Here is a 21344-nt window from a genome sequence, read left to right on the forward strand (position 1 = left end):
AAGGACATGTAGATTGTGCGTATGAGAAAATGTAGACCAGTAATTTATTTGAGACTTACAAAAAGGTACACAGGGACCTCTAGAGTATTAGTCAATACAATGTTTGACAAAACATTGTCGTAGTGTCGTATTTCATGGTTCACAAAGCCATATCCCTTGGCATGTATTCCCAATGAGCCTGGGTTGCATTTCTTTTGCGTTTTCAACATGAAGGTGAGTAAAATATGGCAGAATTTTCATTTTGAACAGAATCAAACCTAAATGTAATAAAAATCTGATGATGAGATCTGCTTTAATTATCTTTTTCTGTGCATGCGGGTGTAAAGCAAACACACACAGCCGTTATGTGCTAACACACATCTTATATAGGCAATGACTGACACTAATGAAGCCACGAGCTAAAAGGCAAACGGAGCGTGAGCTTGACTGTCTATAGTTAGCATGATTAGCGCTGAGGCTATAGTGTTGGGGCTGATTAGCAGTGGCAGAACTAGCCCTCCGGTTTCCAGTCTTCCTTACCGTGACTGTAACCTGACTCAAGGACAGCGACGAGTTCACCATTTAAATGAGAGGAATTGATTTGACTTCAAGTGTTTTTAAGGAATAAAGAAGCATCGATCTGTTCATGTTTTTTTTTTTTTTTTCGTTTCTTTGTTTTCCAAGCCTGTGTTTTGAAACAGATGGATGTGGATGTGTTTTGGGTCGTCTCTGGGTCGGTGCCACACAATGATTTCCAATAAAGTGGAATGTGAGTAGCGGCATTGAGTTTTCAGATGGGTCGGAGAGGGGAAAAGAGCGACCGCAGGAAGCCAGACGGGACTCACAGCTCCATACCTCTGTGCCTTATAGACCAAAGGAACACCAGTGTCCTACCCACTGCTGTCCCCTTAGTGTAGAGTGTAGGAGAATTAATCATACTAACTATATACTATATATACTGATTAAAGCTCATTTAACAAACATTGACCTTTAGAATACTGAAAGTGCTTTTACATTTACAGAAAAACTACATATGCACTAATTTATTTAAATAAAAACTGTTCAGATAAAGGAATATGGTCTTGTAACTATTATAAAGATTTGCCATTAAATTTATTTGCAATAACTATTATTTTTCACAATAAATGCCATTTATGTTCTGTTAAACTGATAGAAAGTATTATATTGAACATCAGAGAAACAGATCCGGTTTCAAATAATAAAAACTTTTGATTTTGATTAAATTGATTTTTAATTCAAAATTATGTCTATAATAAGTTTATTTGTAAATTCCCAAAAAATTGTGTGTTTTTACAATAAATTGCAATTTTAATTTCTTTTCAACTAAAGGCAGAAAAAAAGATGTAATGTAATATTAAGTTTTTTTTTGTATTTCAACATTAAATGTTCACTAATATTTCAGTTTAACTTTTAATACTGTTATTTTATTATAATGATATTCTTATAATTAATAGCTATTTTGTTATAATAATTTGTAAAATTTCCTTGCAGTAACAAACTATTTCTATGAATGTTTTCTTTTCATGCATCGTTTAATTTATGCATAAATAACACATCTGACACTGAACTTTTACAAACAAAAGAAAAAATAAACACAAAATGGCCACACAGTAAAGTGCAAGTGTTTTTAAATATTTAAGAAATATTCTAAAGTACATGTCAGTTATTCTGAAGTCATTATGAAGATGCATTCTCATTTGAAGGATTCTTAGAATCAATTCTATAAATCTGTTGGAGCAGTTTGTTCCATTAAGGGCAGTAAGTTTTACTACCATCACATTTTATATTATCACAGGGCAATTGGCACAAACAAGCAATCTGGAATACAGGTGCAGTAATAAACACAGGAAACTTTTATTTGGCCTTTGGGGAATAACAGAGAATGATGTGTGTGTCATTGTGCTCATACTATTCTTTTTTATGGGCTTTTATAATGAAAACAAAGCATTTTCTGCTTCAACTGAGCAATAGTTAAAACATTGCTTAATGAAATCAATATCCCAAACTTACACCGAACAATACTTTGAGACCACTATACAATTCTCAATTTCTCTGGATTTACTAAATTTATCAGAGATAGGTTTGTTTGAGTAAAATGTTTTTATCTGTTGTGATTAAAACTCAGGGATGTTTCCCTAAATATTGATTGTCTATATTACTGAAATTAAAACATTAGTATTGTGTTGTCTAAAAATAAATTGATTGTGAAAGAAATATAAAATAAATATATTTTTTTTTAATGACAAGAAAGAAAAGAAAATTTCTTATAATTTTATTATTATTAAAAAAAAAGGTAAATCCAGAGAAACTGATAATTGTGTTAAGCTATTATTGTAAAGAAAAGCATTACGAGTAAGTTCACAGTAACTTAATTTTTCTAGTTTTCATAACTTTATTTTTGTAGTTTCCCCAACGTAATTTTTCTGGTTCTCTTAACTTAATTTTTGTCCAATCACCTTAACTTAATTTTTCAAGTTACCCAAACCTTCGTTTCAGAAATATTCCAACATTTTTTTCTAGCTACTGCAACTGAATTTTTCTAGTTAGCTTAACTTATTTTTCGCGTTCTTATAACCTGATTTTTTGCATGCTATCCCAACTCAAGTTTTCTAGTTGCCCCAACTCATTATTTCTAGATACTGCAATGTATTTGTTCCTGTTCTCGTAACTTAATTTTTCTAGTTACTGTATCTGATTTGATAAACTAGAATATTGATACTGTTGTAGAAATTAACATTAATTTACAGTAAAATATTTCACCAAAATAAGAACATTTACTAACCTTGAAATTGTTCCAAAACTTCAGTGGTTTTTTAAACACAAATAAAAATGTTTAAAGAATGATGAAAACCCATTGTGTCCCAAAAAAAAAAAAAAAATACACAATTCATTGGCTGCTAGTTCACAAAATTATTCAAAATAGCTTTATTTCTTTAACCTTGATTAACGAATATCAGAAAATTGTTGTTCATTGTTATATTTTATTCATTCATTCATTCATTCATTTTCTTGTTGGCTTAGTCCCTTTATTAATCCAGGGTCGCCAAAGCGGAATGAACCGCCAACTTATCCAGCAAGTTTTTACGCAGCGGATGCCCTTCCAGTCGCAACCCATCTCTGGGAAACATCCACACACACATTCACACACACACTCATACACTACAGACAATTTAGCCTACCCAATTCACCTGTACCGCATGTCTTTGGACTGTGGGGGAAACCGGAGCACCGGAGAGGAAACCCACGCGAAGGCAAGGAGTACATGCAAACTCCACACAGAAACACCAACTGAGCCAAGGTTTAAACCAGCAACCCAGCGACCTTCTTGCTGTGAGGCGACAACACTACTGCCTCGCCCTGTTATATTTTATGATACTGTTTAAACCTCATGGAAAAGTGTCACTGTAATATTATCTTGAACCGTAATCTAAGATTTGTTTTCCCGTTCAGGTCACTCATAGGACAGCTCGTCTAATTTCTCTGTAATACATTCTTCAAAAGAAAAAAAAACACCTTTGTTGGATTGATCAGCTGACTGAGTCTAATGACTCGGGAAAACCAGCGTGCTTAGAGACATTCAAGAACTTGAGTCTTTTGGCACGTAATACTGAATTCCAGCATGTAAACAACATGTTCCAAAACGCCCACACACTCCTCTCTCCTGCCTGGCACACAGAGACTTCTGTCAATCAAACTGTGTCATGCCAGGACGATTAAAAAAAAACTTTTGGGATATTACACTAACATGAAAATGAAAACTACTGAAAAACATTTAAACAAATCTTTATGTGTGTGGAAATCTGCTTAATTCTCTGTGTTTCTCTGTGTGTGTTTGTGTGGGCTTACTTTATTATTAAAGAGCAAAGATTAATTGCGAGTAATTGCATACAACATAAAAGTTTTTAACAATATATTTTCATGTACTGTGTATTTATTATGTATAAATTATTGAAATATTAAGTATATGATACAATTAAAAATAAGCTAATACAAATAATACAAATAAAAAAAAAATATTTTATTTTACATTCAATTAATTGTGATGAATCTTTGCCCAGCACTAATTGTGATATTTATTTTGCAAATTAGAAAAAAAAAAACATTAAAACTCATTGATATATACTGTTATAATACATATTTTGAAGTAATTCTGTCTGCTTAAAAGGTGATAAAAAGAAAATGATCACCCCAGATCTGTCTGGAAAAACTGTCTCATCTTTTGTCTGCATGTTGTAACATCATATTATTCTGTCAAAAACACACAGACACACTCGTGTGCGTGTCAGGAGATGTTTCGTTGGCAGCCTATTTGCGTCACACTGTTCCTTGTGACCTGTAAGGAAAGACTTGTGTTTATGAACTTGTCTATCACAGCATCCACGAACTGGAAGACACCTGCTCGCAGTCGCAGACAACAATAAACTGGTTCAGTTAGTTGCCCGTCTCCTCGAATGATGATGTAACAGGATTCCTCAGATCATTTGGGCACACCGGACACTCCTCTTTTTAGCTGATAATAGTTACATTTTAGTTTCTGTTGTGCTGACAATTAAGCCTGTCTACAAACACAGACACCTCCAGGACATACTAACCTGAGTCATGTGTTTTATTTTTAAATCCTTCCCGCAGGCCTCAGCTGGTCAGAGCGTTCTCTGTACCTCAGTGAGTCACGCAACTTTAGCCATTCACTGATTTTGATTTGGAGTTTGGAGTATCACATAAAAGAAAACATTCAATGGAAATATCAAGATGCACATAAATCCTTAACATGCATATGTGTTCAACCGAGTAGTATGTGTGATTTGGGGAAAATACCTAATTGCGATTTTTTAAATTTATTTTTTTTTGACAGATTGAGATTGCAATTTGATTTAATTCAAGCTTCAAGCTAATTTTTATTTAATTCAAGCATCAGCTCAATAATCTGTATGTCGTGGCAACAGTTCTGCAACTGCTCTTAAAAATTATCTGTTTTTGTTCGGTGTCTGTGACTTTGAAACCAAAATATTCCCATATTACCCATGTGCTGTTTTTCTTTGATATTAATTTGTCTATTAATGCTTCTGAAGCAGCAGACTCCATATTCCCACTTGTCAGCGCTTTCCGGTTTGTTTTCTTTTTTTAATGTGGGTGTAGTTTAGTTGTGCAATTCTGATTGGTGCTGAACGAAAATATGCTCACTCAATTGGCTAGTTATAAAACCCCGGTCAGATCACATGATTTCGGCACGATTTCCTTCACACAAAAATGCTTTTCTTACTTAGATTTTTTGTCTTGTTTCTAGTCCAAATATCTAAAAGTTCTTAAACAAAAAGCATTCTCTAGACAAGAAAAACATATTGTCTTGTTTTGAGAAATAATATGACAAAATGAATTGAGTCTTTCCTTAAATCAAGCAAAAAAATCTGCCAACGGGGTAAGCAAAATAATCTTATCACAAATTGAAAAACAAGATTATTTTGCTTACCCCGTTGGCAGATTATTTTGCTTGATTTAAGGAAAAAATCACTTCATTTTGGCATATTATTTCTTAAAACAAGCAATATGCTTTGCTAGTCTATTGATTTAAGAACTTTTAGATATTTGGACTAGAAACAAGACATAAAATCTAAGTAAGAAAAGCATTTTTTGCAGTGTTGATGTAGGGTGTCGTGGGGATTCATAAGCGGCAAATGGGTGCCGTGACACAAGATTCAGCTTTTCTTCTCACAGCACCATTGCAAAAAATCTAGCATGTTTAATTTTTTAAGGCATGGTGGACTGGTTTTGAAGCACTTCACCTCAGATGTTATTCATTTTTTTTGTTTACATATATAAATATATATTTTATATTTCAGCCTCTTGCGTTTAACTAATCACAATGTTTCAAATTGTGATTCAATTTCGATTAATCGCACAGCCCTACTGAGCAGTATAAACATTTTATCTTTGGGAAATAAATGTTTAAATGTATTAAAAATGCTTAATAGAAATACAAAGATGTGCATACTTCTTTTTTTTAAATGCACATAAAAATCATGGGCATGATAAGATGACATTAATTAGGACAAATCAGTGGATCAACCACATTGCACATAATCTGAAATATTGTTTTGGTCATCCTAAAATCCCATTATTAGGGGATTACCAGACAGAATCTGTGCTGACTTTTTTTGCTATTTCGTACAGAATTTTGTAATCTGCATATTTATGTGGAAATATTTTGGGAATATTGTAACTAAAAACTTAATATATGAAATAATAAAAAAAAAAACTTTCAAACTTTTATTTAATCTTTACAGTGCAAATCCAATTAGATCCACTCATATAGTAAACAAAGCAAGTCTTTCATATTATATCTATTAAAAGACTAAAAAAATACTTTACAAACTGTACTATAAATACATCATTTAAACATTTTCATATTAGGCAATGATATAATTGAAATGTGATTAAAAACTGAATAAGTGAATAGTTCAGATGCAAAAGCCTCTAAATGCCATCAGAAATCTTCTAAAATGAGCATGTTTCTATTTTCTTACTGTGTATTTTCAGATATTTCACTGTTGTGGTGATGAATAGGTTATTTTCATTGCCTTTAAAGTGAAATAACAGCATTCAGGCAAAGAAAACTGAGAGAAATGCTCATTTTAAAAGAACATTTCAGATGGCATTTAGAGGTTTTAGCTGCTGAACTCTTCAAATATATCATGCATTTACACAAATAAATAAAGATGGGCTAAAAATCTGCGTTAATCTGCAGATTTCTGTGTGTGCAGATTTTTGTGTGGACCTACTCATAATGCATCATCAAAGTAGTTAGGTATTATTATTATTATGAGCCAGAATCTTGAATGGCTGTGCTCCCAAGTGGTCTCACTCCTCCAAAAGCCTCCACGTTTTCAATGCGTTTCGTGTTTTGTGGCGCAATAATTTATTATATTAAAAACCCACATTGAGCTCTCCTACCACAGCAAAATCCATTGTTGTTTTTTGATATTTGGTGGCAGTTCATCAGGAAGTGACTATTTTGTTCTTTGTGATTGGAACGGAAATGTTTTATTCACAAATGGTTTATGCAATATACCAGTTTTGTGCAAAAGTCTTATTTTAATCTGTAATTTTAATTGTTATATTTGGATAGCTACTGTTTGTGTCGGTTGTCTCTCTGAGTACCAATTTTTTAACTGTTAAAAAAAATGGCTACAAGATTTCTCATTTTGCAAAACAATAAAACAATAGTTTTATTATTTATTAAGAGTAATCAATTTTAAGTAATATGATGTATTTATTTAGTTCTAGTTTCCCATCCAGTGATGATGTTTATTCTCTTGAACACATGGGATGGAAACCAAATGTTTCATTGAATATTTAGATTTTGCACATAAAATAAATGTGCAACTGTGGATAAAAAAAAATAGCTAATGGTGTCTGGTCATTTTTATTTGTGTGTGTCTCTTTCTAGATGACTATGATAATCCCGAGGTTCCCAAACTGGAGAAGAGCATCAGCGGCAGCAGTCCATCCAGAGACCGGCTTCTCCTAACAGTGGCTTCACTTCTCCTTATAGCCCTCTCTGTATCCTAGCATCAACCTCCGATATGCCACCATACCAACGAGGCCTTGAGGAGGGGGGAATGAAAGGTCCAGGGCCGATAAGTTTGAGTATTAAGACTCAGATTGGAAGAGGAAATAAAGCGAACACTTGATGCTGCAGGAGCTTACAGAGTGTCAAGCACCAGCCCACAATTCAACAGTGGATATCATGTCTTACAACAGCGACACACTTTGCATGTCGCTCAGACAATACTAATACACCATAATGAGAACTGTGCCATTTCAGTTACAATAGAGTGTGGATTGAGTGTGTGATGTGTATGTGTGTGTGTTGGTGTGTTTATATGTGTTTGTGTGGCGCCATGTGGATGGAGAAAATCTTTCCTTTGGTTTGAAGGCTTGATAACTCCATTTTGGCCAAGTTTACAACTTGTATTAATCTGACCACAGGTGGATGGATCGAAATGCACGTGTAAATTGGATCTGTAATGTTGTCAGCTTCTCCACTTTTGACCACTTCTTGAGGTAGTTGAAAACGAATTTGTTTAGATTGCTTTCATAGTGTGAATGCTTTAATGAACAAATCTGTGTAGAGGGAAACCTGGATTCTAAAATCTGTATCTGACTTGAATCGCTACTTTCCCAAACTTAACATGTATGGTTTAAAAAAAGAAAAGCTGACCCAAGATAGACCTTATAGACAAACTCATAATTTTAAGGATAAAGTCTATGGCCCAATCCCAGTTCTACCCCTTAGCTCTTCCCCTTACCCCTACCACTCATTTTGTGCATTTCCGTGAAGCGTTAGGGATGTCTTAATTCTCTTTAGCTTGAAGGCGTAGGGCTAAGGGGAAGGGGTAGATAGCCCATTCAAACTGAGATTTTTCAGGACCACACTCGAAACCAAGAAAATTTCCCAGAATACACCAGCCACAACGGCTGCAAAGCTGCACCCGGAAATAAGGAGATCCTCAAATTAATATTTTTTTGTCATTATTACACAGTACAGTTACGAGCTTAGTGCCACATTAGATAGTTATGATAACATAATATTGTTGCTTTCAGTGATTTCCTGAAGATAAATACTAAAAAATAACACAACTGGAGTAACTACAGCAGTCGCCATCGTCTAATCTCATATGAAGCAAGAGATGACGATGACACATGATGACGTGTGCAGGTGTTGTCGTACTGGTTCATTTCTTAGGGGTAAATTTTGAAGCTCTTCCCTTTCACACTTGGTTTTAAGGGTCAAGGGGAAGGGGGAGGGTTACAAAAATAGAACAGGGATTGGTCCTATGTCTTACAGTTCAGATTTTCTGACACAACACAGACTTTTTACATCAGAATTGTGAGATATAAAATAGCCATTATTTTACATTTTTACCTAATTACTCAAATATCTAACAATTCTGAGAAAAAAAATAAGACTTTTCAGAATTTCAACTTGTTCCTTGATATTATATTTCACAATTACATTTTTTTCTATTTTGTTTAGAGGAAAAAAATTAAAATGAAAAAAAAAAAAAACTAAAATATCACTGTAATCTCATTACATCCTTAAACTTTTGTATCTTACTGGTTCCATTTAAAAATCAAAGACAAGACTACAAAGGCCACTAATACTGACACATGCCATGTCTTAGGCATTTGCTGAGGTTTTGTAGCCACACCTGTTTGGGTCTTAGGTTAGGGTGCTTTCACACTAGCACTTTTGGTATGCATCCGGATTTGTTTATGTTTATGTCAGAGTATGGTACGTTTAGCTAGTGTGAACGCTGTCTTCTGAACTCGGGTACGCATCCACGAACCGTACTCGAGTCCACCTGAAAGAGGTGGTCTGGGGTACGGTTTGTGCGAACTCTGGTACAGTTCCCGTCTGATATAAATGCAATCATACTAAATAACGACATTTCTTGTACCAACTGTACAACAAAGTTTAGTTGTGTCTGTGTATCACCTACCTTGGCAACAAACAAGACTGACCGGGTGCAAACAGTGATAATGTCTGCTTGTCTCCACTAAAAACAACTTTTACAGACATTGCATGATGTTCTGAACATTTTTAATGTATTTTAATGGCAGATGGATGCAAGGGGTTCTCTGTATTTTGGTTTGGGTAACAAAAGCAAAGGATTCAGTAAAAGCAGAATGACCGTCATATGCGTATGTCTCCATTTTGCCACTTTGCTTACGTGGCCATCATCTAGAAACAGCTGTACACAGAATAGCAGCTTGATGATGCAAGCATACCGGGGTTTAAAAGGAGAAAGACGGTGTGAACACAAACCAGCCGAGAGGGTGGCAAAGAGGAACAATCAAACTTGGGTTCGGTCCAGGCAATTGAACTAAGTGTGAAAGCACCCTTAGACTTCAGGTTTCTGGTTGCAAGTGCACTGGAATCCATCTAGTCCATATGTAAATTGGGCCCGCTTGTTTTGCGATATTAGATAAACAAATCAGAAAAAACCCATTGTTACATCTCTCACAGGCCCTTTCACAAATAATTCAGAAGAGTGGTCGAAAGTGGACAACAAAGACACATTAAATCAGCAGGTGTAAACTGTATAATGCATCTTATTATGAGGTATAAACAGGGCCTGTCTGTGAATTGGCAGGTTAAAGATTTAAAAGCGTCTCTGATTTGGTTTGATGAGAACTGAAATGAAACCGTTGAGGAGTTCAGGTTACTCCTCACACAAATAAAACAAAAGCACCGTTTAATCCAATTTGAAAAGTGTTTGTTTCCCTCTCTGTGTCTCTGTTGCCGGAGAGACGTACAAACCACTGGATCATCTTGTAATTGCCGTCAGGGATGAACAGCAATATTCATTTGATGAGTTTAAACAAGTCTATAATAGAAACCGATCCCTCATACTCCAAATCAGCTCATTTTGGACTTTTCTATTGACGAGGGGACAATTTATAAAGCGTTAAAATCCAATTACATCTGATTCTTATTTGAACGTATCGTGGCCGCACATGAAAGCAGGGCCGAAATGGTTGTTCTGTGAAGCAGAAAATTGAGACAGAAGTGATTTTGCACGAGCGCCAGCACAAACGCATTAAACACATCGAGACAAACAGAAGCCAAATAGCTTTTTTTGTTGTTGTTTTCTTTTCTTCTCCTTTTTGATAAAAGGTGCTTGAGTGAGTGAGCGAGTGAGTTAGCGTGTGTGTGCGTTTGTGTGTGTGTGCATTAGCTCAGTGATGCTGGAATAATCTCTTCTTGACTTTATGGACTTCAGTTGGAGCAGACATCTGCACAGACACTGTACATAAAACACATGCATTTATTTATGTGTGGACATTGTGGACGACCTCCGCTCATGTGTTCGGACCATGCTGTTTCCCGCTGGATTCGGAAGATCTCCAAACTAACTTTGGCCAGTTTGTTCCAGTTCCAGCCGGTCGCCGCTGCTTGCTACATGACTTTTTTTTCCGGTGGCGATCAGCAAGATCAAATGGAAATTGAGGGGTCAGGTGGTTATGATCCGTTCCTACAGCAACAGTTATTCAGCTATACACACACCTAAAGGCACTAGAGTCCAGCAGGAAATCAGAACAACACACATGAAAAGAAATAACAGCAATTACTGGCAATGGTTCTCATGACACTTTTGCCAAGAGTAACACAAGCAAGCAAACGCTTCGGGGCAGGTAGTTATTGCATTCTCATGGGCTTTCAAGGGATAAACGGCGGCGTACGCATCAATCATTTTACAACAAGGTTCAAAATTAAGGTTCTAACTCTTTTTACATAGACTAGCACCTTATCACATCATAATATCATGGCTTGTGATGATAGCAACCAGCGCTGCTTCTTGCCCTAGAGACATGCAGATAATGCTTAAACTAGCAATGGCATGAGGTTTAGGAGAAATGATATGTGGTAGGCGTTTTTTTTAATATAGAGTCATAACGGACACCTTCTTTCACACCTACAGGCTGTCTTTAATGAGTCGATAAAGCCGTTTATTGTACCATTCCACTTTTGCTCTTAAAAAAACATCTCGGTTCATATGGAACATTATACATCTGGTTTATATTCCATTACAAAAGCCAGATTTAGAGCAAGTCTCAGAACAAACACTTATTTGAATGCGCGAAATGACTTGAATCTGCAGTTAATTTGTTTCATGTTGTCTTTGAAATACGCCGGGTCGAGGATCGGTAGGTTTTTTGTGCTTTTGGGTTTATTGTGGGGTTGTTTTTCTGATGGAAAAATGTAATATTTCATAAGAGTTGATAGGGCAATGTATCTCTCTTCAAATGTTGCACTTACAAAAACTTGGACACGAGAATTGTGTGTGTGTGAAAGAGCGTGTGTTAGAGACTGCAGAAGTTGACGTTTTGTCTTACAACTAGCCTAAATAACCTTTGTGTGTGTGTGTGAGAGAGAGAGAGAGACAGAATGAGAGATCAAAAGGTAATAAAGAGGACGGTGTGAATGTGTGTGTTGTTTATGCAAGTTGTTTTCCATTGTTTAGTCTAGGCATTTTCTGTGTGAGTGTGTCAAAGAAACTCTTGTTTTGGAGGAAACAACAAAAGCATTTATTAGTGTTGGAAACAACCGATTACAATCATGTTTACCTTCAGCTGGAATGAATTCAACTTGAAAAAAGAAACTGTAAACTGAACAAATCATAACAAAGCTTATAATAATAATAATAATCATGATACAAAAAACAGCAAGCCTTTGATTCATATTTGTTACAGACACAACTCAATGGATTTTGTGATCACTGTCAGATGAAAGCAATAGACTAAATCTAATAAGAGTATATAAAAATAATCTCCTTTTCACTTCCCATCTGCTTATGAAATGTAGCTCAGGTTTACATTCGCTGTCATCAAAAACAAGCTGTACTTTTTAAATCTCGAAATCTCTTGTATGTTGCACACTCTATCACCTCTTTCAAATCTATTATCATAGTGTCAGTTATCTCTGCGCAGAGTGTGAGAATCAAGCAGCTCAAAGATGAAGGAATTTGTATTAGAGGCTGAACTGATGCTGGAACGCTCTTATCTAATCATTTTTCCATGAAGACGTGTCTACATATCAAACATCATTTCAGGACTTAGTGTGTCGATTTTTAAAGTGATACACATCCAAGCAGTTTTTTACATTCAGACCAAGCAATCATGGGACAGTTGAAAACTATGTATAACTGAGTGTAAAATTACTCTGCACAAGATATCATTTGTTCACAAAAAATATATGCAGTTTTATCAAACACGAAGGCTGTCCATTTGATAAAACAATCTGCAGTTAATATTATGAATTCCAAACAGCTTATTGAAAACAGAATTAAAATTTAAAGAGGGTCAATAACAAGTTGAATAGTATATTAATTTATTTATTGTATTGAATTCTAAAAAGGATTTAAAACTACTTTATTTCTAAAATTACATTTCTTTATATGTTTTCTCTGACATTTATTTCTAACTAGAAAAAAATGATTGGTATTGACTCAATTAATGATTAGAATAACGTTGCTCATTAAACTTTTTAATAATTTTTCATTAAACGAGAAAGGGTTCATTAAAAGTTGGCAGTTCGTTCCGCTGTGGTGGCTCATAAATAAGGGACTAAGCCGAAGGAAATTTATTGAATGAATAAATGGTCAGTAAACTGAAGTCACAAACATGAAGTAATTGCTGTTTGCAGATGCAGTTTTCAATAATTAAAGTAGATCGAAACCTTTCATCAAAGTTGTCCTAAAACACCAACTCTTGTTTAGGGACAATTTTGAAAACCTTTTTTGATCCACTTTAAATGCTGACTACTGTATGAACTACAGTTGAAGTCAGAATTATGTTATTTTTTTCAACACATTTCCAAACAGAATAGTTTAAATAACTAATTCTGACTTCTAACTTCAACTTTATATATATATATATATATATATATATATATATATATATATATATAGCAGTGGCGAAATTAATTGTTTCACTGCGATGCAAACGCGGACAATTCTGCATCAGTTCAGTAATAGATCCTATCTGGTTTTTATATACTGACGTCATTTATTTTATATACGCTATATTGCGTATGAGACTACGCTATATATAGCATTGCACTATATATATATATATATATATATATATATATATATATATATATATATATATATATATATATATATATATATATATATATATATATATATATATATATATGCTTAAGATATTTTACCAGAGATGGGTTGCGGCTGCAGGGACATCCGCTGCGTAAAAAACTTGCTGGGTGAGATGGCGGTTCATTCCGCTGTGGTGACCCTGGAATAATAAACGGACTAAGCCGACAAAAAAATGAATGAATGAATGTTTAAGATCTATTTTGCATTTGTTTTGATGTGTGACTTCTTCCTCCCAAATGAAAACTATAGCTACAATTTTTTTGAACCATTTTGGAAATTTTAAGATTTCTATACTACAGCTTTTATGAAAATGTATAAATGATATTTTACCAACAAAGAAAATTGACTCACCCTCAAGGGGTTCCAAACTTTAATTCACTTCTTTTTGTGTTAAACACAAAAGAAGATATTTTGAAGAATGCTATAAGAGTGAGTAGACTAAATGATACCAATTTTCATTTTATGTGAACTGTCCCTTAATTGACCAAACAGTCTGACAGCAGAATCATGAAAGAAAGAAAAAACGAGTAAATGAAAATATTTTACTGGGGTGGAGAGAAGAAACTGGATTGAAACACCAGGCCTGATAGAGATACTATGATAGTGGCGACATGAATATCCTAATTAGCACATGACATCATTTTTAAAATGACACGGTGGCTCTGTGGTTAGATACTGTTGTCTGACTGCAAGAAGTTCGCTGGTTCGAGTCTCGCTGGACCAGTTGGCATTTCTGTGTTTTCATGTTCTCCCTGTGTTGAAGGGCATTTACTGTGAAAAACATATGCTGGATAAGTTGGTGGTTCATTCTGCTGTGGTGAGTCGACCCCTGATGAATAAAGGGACTAAGCCAAAGGAAAATTAATAAATCAACTTTCAACATTTAGTGACAAACAAACATCTTTAATAGCTTTTAATTTAATTGTTTAAATGATATAGAAGATACCATAAAAATTATTGGTGAGCACAGCCAATCAGAATCACTCTATTCTTGGTCTCAAACTTTTACAGGGGGAAATAGCGAGTGTGACTCGTGAGTTCATTTGTTAGTGTGCAGCCAAACGATTGATCTTACTGTTGACCACCCATAATGGTCACTCAGAACAATAAGTAGGTTAGAAAAGATGTTGCTCTAGGCTACTGTACATTTGATTTTTTTCCATCTAATCAGGGTTGCATTTGATTCCGCTCGACGTGTCGAGACACAAACTCATACATGTTCCATTAATTACTGTGAGTAAACCGTCTGAACACACGGCAACAATAACGCGACTGATGTTCCAGACACCCGCTCCTTTCAGCTACCGGGCCACGCAGAGCAGAGCAGACGCTGACTTCATCTGCTGTGGGAAAAGGACAAAGCCGCCTTGTTAAATCAAACGATAAAGCTAATGAGTAAAATCTCCCGTGTTCAACAAAGTAGAGCAGGATAATGGTGTAGACAGACTCAGCACCTGAACATCTGTTTGTGATATGATTAATAGTTAATCTAGGAAAACCTTACAAAGTGGGTACCCGGTTTCTTCCAAATTGCCATAGTTATTTGGATGAATTGAAAGAGAGTCTGTTAGCATTATTATTCATATATGGTAGTTACTCACTCACTCGCTGATGCAGGAAATCACACAGAAGAAGAGTCTGGAGGTAGGCCTGACCATCTTTTCTAGACAGTTTTTCTGGTTTTAATTCAATACTCCATTGTCCGATCAAAATATACCACATTATTAGTTCTACTAAAACATATTGTTTATGTAAACATTTTTATATATATATATATATATATAATGCTAATTTAATTTTTAGAATGCAAGGAAAGATCAACAGTGTATTTACAATTGCATACTTTCCTACTTATTAAAAATAAAGTTGAAGCTTTTCGTTGGTTCCCAAAGACCATTTTAGTCAAATGGCCCTTTGAGGAATTTTTTTTTAATAAATAATAACCTTTAAAAAAATATAACCATTAGTGAAACAAGAAACTTCCATGACAAGTGTTCGAGAATTGCTGCAAATTAAGAAAACACACGCAAAATGAAAAACACTAACAAATTGGGAAAACCCCTTCATCGGTTTGACAACGCAAGTATATGCAGATCCTCACAACACATGCTAATTCAGAAGCACACTGCTAATATGCAATGTGCCAAGAGACCCAAAAAGTGACTAAATGGTGTTGTCTGAGATTTAAAGGTGAGTATTTTTGTTTATGTTCATCACAATTTTATGTCCCTCTATAAATGTTGATTGTGGTCTGTACTATTTTCAGGGTGTTTTATATTTACGTGTTATGAGAATTTGTACATGTGTTCTCTCGGTTATTTTGTGGTTTTCAGATTGCTTGCATCTATTTAACATGCAGCAGATTTGAATTCTCTCAGCCAGTGTAGTTAAAAGTTCTTCATTGTTCCATCAAATGCTAATAGACCCTTTTCACATTTCAGGTTTCACAGTAGCGGAAAGCATCATTGGGTAAACTTAGAGTGCAGTGAATAAGAGAGTACAACAAGTATATATTTTTTTACAATTCTATTTGCTGAAATAATAAAAGAAAAACTCCACGATGGTGTTATCAAGCCTTTTCAAAAAAGCTTTTGTAATTAGATGCAAATATGATATAATACATACACAAATTAATATAATTTTTTTTTTCAAAACTTTCAAGGATTAATAATATTATGATGGTTGTTAAATGCATCAAAACAGTCTTGTGAAATGGGTCCATAAAGAATACTTGTATTAAAGTGTGTATTGACCTTATTTTTCAATGCCTAAGTGTGCTTGTTTTTGGGATTGTTTTAGAACTTCCCATTCAGTTTCCTATGGGAGAAATGACTATGAATAATAAACCACAGAAAACAGTAAACTGCATGCTCTACAAACCAGTGTTTGCATGACTATACAAACAAAATAGAATAATATATAAGAAAATTGAAGTTTGCAACAAACAGCTGCAAAACGAGCTGCTTTTAACATCTAAAAATGAATAGAAGTAAATGAGACCGAAGTCTCGAGCCAAAAACATTCAAATGGATTCAAGGACAATAAAGCGAATAGATCAGAAGTGTCCAAACTCAGTCCTGGAGGGCCGGTGTCCTGCTGAGTTTAGCTCCAACACGCTTGCCAGGAAGTTTTTGTTCAGGAAGGCCAGTGTCTTGCAAAGTTTAGATACAACCCTAATCAGACACACCTGGGTTACCTAATCAAGCTCTTAAGCTGCGGTCACACTTGACTTTTGTCCCTATAGACTTCCATTCATATGCACGCAAATGTGCCAGACCGGAAACGCAGGTTGCTGCGGTGCAAAGTTCAAGCTTGGTGAACTCTGACCTGCGAAATCGCATCACTTGACTGCGTGAGACCAATCGAGGTTTAAAACATGACCTCTATGAAGAGAAATTTAAAACATGGAGCAATCGCTCGCTTTTTTAAATGTCTAATAATCTTGTTTAATCACGTCCCTTTTTGCATAGTTTCGCACACACAAACTCCGCAGTGTGACCGCAGCTTTACTTGGCTTTCTAGAAACATCCTTGCAGGTATGTTTAGGCAAGTTGGAGTTAAAATCTGGAGGACCGAGTTTGCACACCCCTGTTCTAGTATATCTAGTAAGAGCTTAATTAGCTGGTTCAGGTGGGTTTGATTAGGGTTGGGTGTAAACTCTCCAAGACACCGGCCCTCCAGGATTGAGTTTGAACACCGCTGGTATAGATAGCAGCCTATGTGCAAAAAAAAAATTCTAATTCTGTTTTGTACACCAATATACTCGCAATGATTGTGAATTGTGTATCAAATGGGCATTTTAATATTCCATGAAGCCTCAGGAGAGAACTGTTGAATTGAAGCAACACAACTGGTACTGGTAAGTCACGTATTAATGATGTTACACACAAATTTCATTCATAATATAGAATAAACTATTTAAATTGCCCTAAAGTCGTTTAGAATTTGAATGTAGCACTCAGATACTAAACAATTTTGGAAGAACCAAATTAATTATTCTGACCAATTTTGCTTAGACAATGTAATGTAAGGAGAAAATATACATTATAATGACCAAGTTTACAAAAAAATATTTACTCCTGCTAATGTCATCTCATACAGGTGATTTTAAAGAATTTTTAAGTCTCAATGCTTTTTTTCTTTATTAAACACTGAAACCTAAAGTTAATAAAAACACAGATTGTAATTATGAAGTATTGTCTTCCCTGTTGCAATGTTCATCCGATTATAATGATTTCTCAAACAAACAAAAATATTAAGGCAGAGCTTGTTATTTGTGAATTGATTGGATCATTGAATAGTTGTTTGCTATTGGCCAGTCTCATGTGAATGGCAGGCTATAGACCCACACTTTTCACATTTCCGGGTTTTTCAGGAGCGGAAATCGCTCAAATAATAATTTAAAAAAACTCCATAATGATGTTATAAAGACTTTTAGAAAAAGGGAAAAATTTGTGCAAGACTGATGACGATAGCCAGAGAGGAGAATAATAGCTGCATTAGAAACACCTCACATAAACGGTAATTATTTTTTTGTAATTTGAGGCTAAGATGATATATGTACATCAATACATATAAATGTTCATACATTTAAAAAAATCTAAATATTAATAACTTTCAAGGATTTAAGATGCTGATGACTGTTAAACGCGTCATAAAAGGCTTGTGAAAAGGGTTCACTGTCCAACCTTCACACCTTAAACAAATCATTAGATAATAGTGAGGAAAAGTGAAGGTGATTTATTTTGATTGAAGAAGGAAAGTACACATTCATTGTTAAAAGAATAATGATTTAAAAATCTAACTGGGATTTCTGTGTGGAGTTTGCATGTTCTCCCTGTGTTCCCGAAGGTTTTCTCTGGGTGCTCTGGTTTCCCCCACAGTGCAAAGACATGTGCTATAGGTGAATTGGATGAACTAAATTGGCTGTAGTGTATGAGTGTGAATGTTAGAGTGTGTGGGTGTTTCCCAGTACTGGGTTGTGGCAGGAAGAGCATCCATTGTGTAAAGCAAATAAGAATGAATGATAAATCACTTATAATAAACATCTTAATAATCCATGAACAAAGTTAAAAGAATTTAAAAAAATCTATTTTAATTCAATTTGGTTTAAAAAATGGCCCAGGGTTTTCTATAGAAAGATGCTGGCTTTGAATGATCTAATACAGTGTTGTCAAAAAAATAGATTAATATTGGCTCTGAAATATGATACAATATTGCTTTTAAATTAGCATCACTACTGGCTTTGCCCTCTCTTTTCAGCAGAAGGGAAGGAAATAACCAGTGGCATATTTACTCATTTTACAATTTAGTAACATGCAGATAATATTACAATACAACAGGTTAACAAATACAACAGAACAAAATCAGCAAATACTTTTAGATGTCTCTTTTGTCTTTTTATCACTGTATAAATATTTTTATCTGAACCGTCAGTGACACTTAGACCTTTGGTAAAGTGATATTGCTGTTATGCGTATTGTACATTTTTGCTAAATCTCTAAAAGTAAAAATTGTAACCGCTCTCATTAATAATTTTAAGATGATTTAATCTTTTGTTTCATGGCTAAAATAAGATAAGCACTAAGATTTTACTAGTAATTTGTTGCCCTTTGAACTTAAGGAAGGTAATTTTAATATTTTTTCCCAAATTTTTTGAGTGCCTTGGACTGATTTTTGCTGTTTATTCTGATGAATCCCTTATGCAGAGAGAACCAACACACTATTCAAGCTACGCCTGAGAACTTTTTTGTTTCATTTTTAATTTTTATTGCAAGGTTTAGTGTATTTTTTTCCTTTTCCTTCATCTGTATACTCTTATTATTGTGGAGTTTATTCTTTTTGGTTTTGAAAATGGTATAGAATATCAATATTTTTTAAAGTATTGTAATGAAGTTAGAAATTCCAGTATCGTGACAACACTAATCTAATGTAATGATGCCAGAATTTTAACCATGCTGTAAATAAACCATTTTAATATATAGTTCCTATGTGTGAATACTACTTTATTTGCCTCATCAACATCTAGAAGACAGGATTAGATTACATAAACGCCTTCTGATCTGATCACATTCTGATCATGTACTGAGTTGTGGTTGTTTAATACTGTTACATCATTTAATCAGCATTGCATGAGTGAGAAAAAGTGAGATTAATGTTTTGCCTTCCCATGCAGAAAAAAAAAACATATTAAGCATCTATAGTTAATACATATTATTTCTTGTCTGTCATATTAGGCAATCCTTTTTATTACAATCGAACAATTTAAATGCTAATTTTTTAGGGTGCAGTTTAACCTTACGATCACCAGGTGTCCCTGTTTCGTCTGTTGTACTTCCAGATTTATAGTAACTTTTTTTTTTTACTAATCCATAAATGAATCCCACAGTGGTTGTTGTATAAGAGGGGGTGTAGAGGGCTTGGATTATTTGGATTGAGTCTAGTAGGTTATGATATAATCTCCATGTGAAACAAGCACATTGATGGCACAGACACATGTTTTAACAGTACTGAAGCCAGGTGCATTAATATTCGTAAGCTTTTATTGACAATTCATATTTGATCTGTAAAAAGATGACTCTTATAATGAATCTTCTGATTCTCATGAATGTATTTCAAAGAGTCCTTTTATTCTACATACTGTATATATTTGGGGAAAATATACCTCAAATTAATTCAGAGTCTTTGAAAAACAAGTACTCACAATTCACATTCTGTTTTTTTCTCTTGAAGGTTTAGTTAAAGGATCAACATTTAAAAATTAGAAACGCATATGCCATGTTTTAATAAAAACAGATGCATTTACATTGCATTAACAAACTAGAGAATTTTAACAAAGTATTAGTTTCTATTTTAAATAACAGATGGATCCATTTCAGGCTTTTTCAGCTTTTATGTTGTCATTTTTTCACGTTAATCCAAATCTGTGATGTTCCTCAGAAAAAACTGGGGTGGGGAGAGGGGAGGGTTTGTTCTGTTCAGTTCTTATCTGTTTTGTTCTGTTCTGTTGTGTGTCTTGTGTTTTGTTTCTGTCATCATTTACTCACACTCATGTTGATTAAACGGGTTACTTTCCTTTGTGATCACAGCAGAATGTAGATTTTTTTTTGTCCTCAAAGACTACCACTATTTAACAAAACGAATACTTATAACTCCTGATACATTCTTATTAGGTGAAGTATATTGATAAAAAAAAAAAAAAAAAAACATTTATTTTGAACATTTATAAAATTATACTTTGTGTGCATCGAATTACAACCCTAAATCAGAAAAGTAGTGATTTCTAAATTTATTTTGATTTATTTCGTTGCAGAAAATACAACATTATTTAATATTGTTCCTTTTGATTTGTATTTTTTATTTTTATTTTCAGAATAAACACGTATTCCAATTATGGTTGTTGCAACACTTTTCAAAACAGGACCAGTAAAACATTTACCACTTTGTAATGTTGCTATTCCTTTCACATAGACAGCAAGTAATGAAGTGTTTCAGGTGTCATTTTGTCTCTTTCTTCCTGCAAACAAGTCTTAATGTGGGCAACAGTACGGTGTTGTTTACATGTTGGATCCCTCTTGTCCTTTACTTATTTAAATTCCTCCAGATTTGTTGAATCTTTTATGCACTGTTAAAGGGGAAATTTCCAAATGTCTGCAAATCTTT

General features: G+C 34.3%; 1 protein-coding gene across 1 annotated transcript in view; it reads left to right on the top strand.

Moving 5' to 3' along the window:
- efna3b (ephrin-A3b) overlaps positions 1-8434 on the top strand; it is a 101601-nt gene extending 93167 nt beyond the window's left edge. The window contains 1 exon segment of the mRNA NM_131854.3: positions 7445-8434. Coding sequence (NP_571929.1) covers positions 7445-7566 — 122 coding nt within the window. The 3' untranslated portion in view covers positions 7567-8434.
- Positions 8435-21344: the final 12910 nt, after the last annotated feature.

Source organism: Danio rerio, chromosome 16 (genome assembly GCF_049306965.1).
Source record: "Danio rerio strain Tuebingen ecotype United States chromosome 16, GRCz12tu, whole genome shotgun sequence".
Lineage (NCBI taxonomy): Eukaryota > Metazoa > Chordata > Actinopteri > Cypriniformes > Danionidae > Danio > Danio rerio.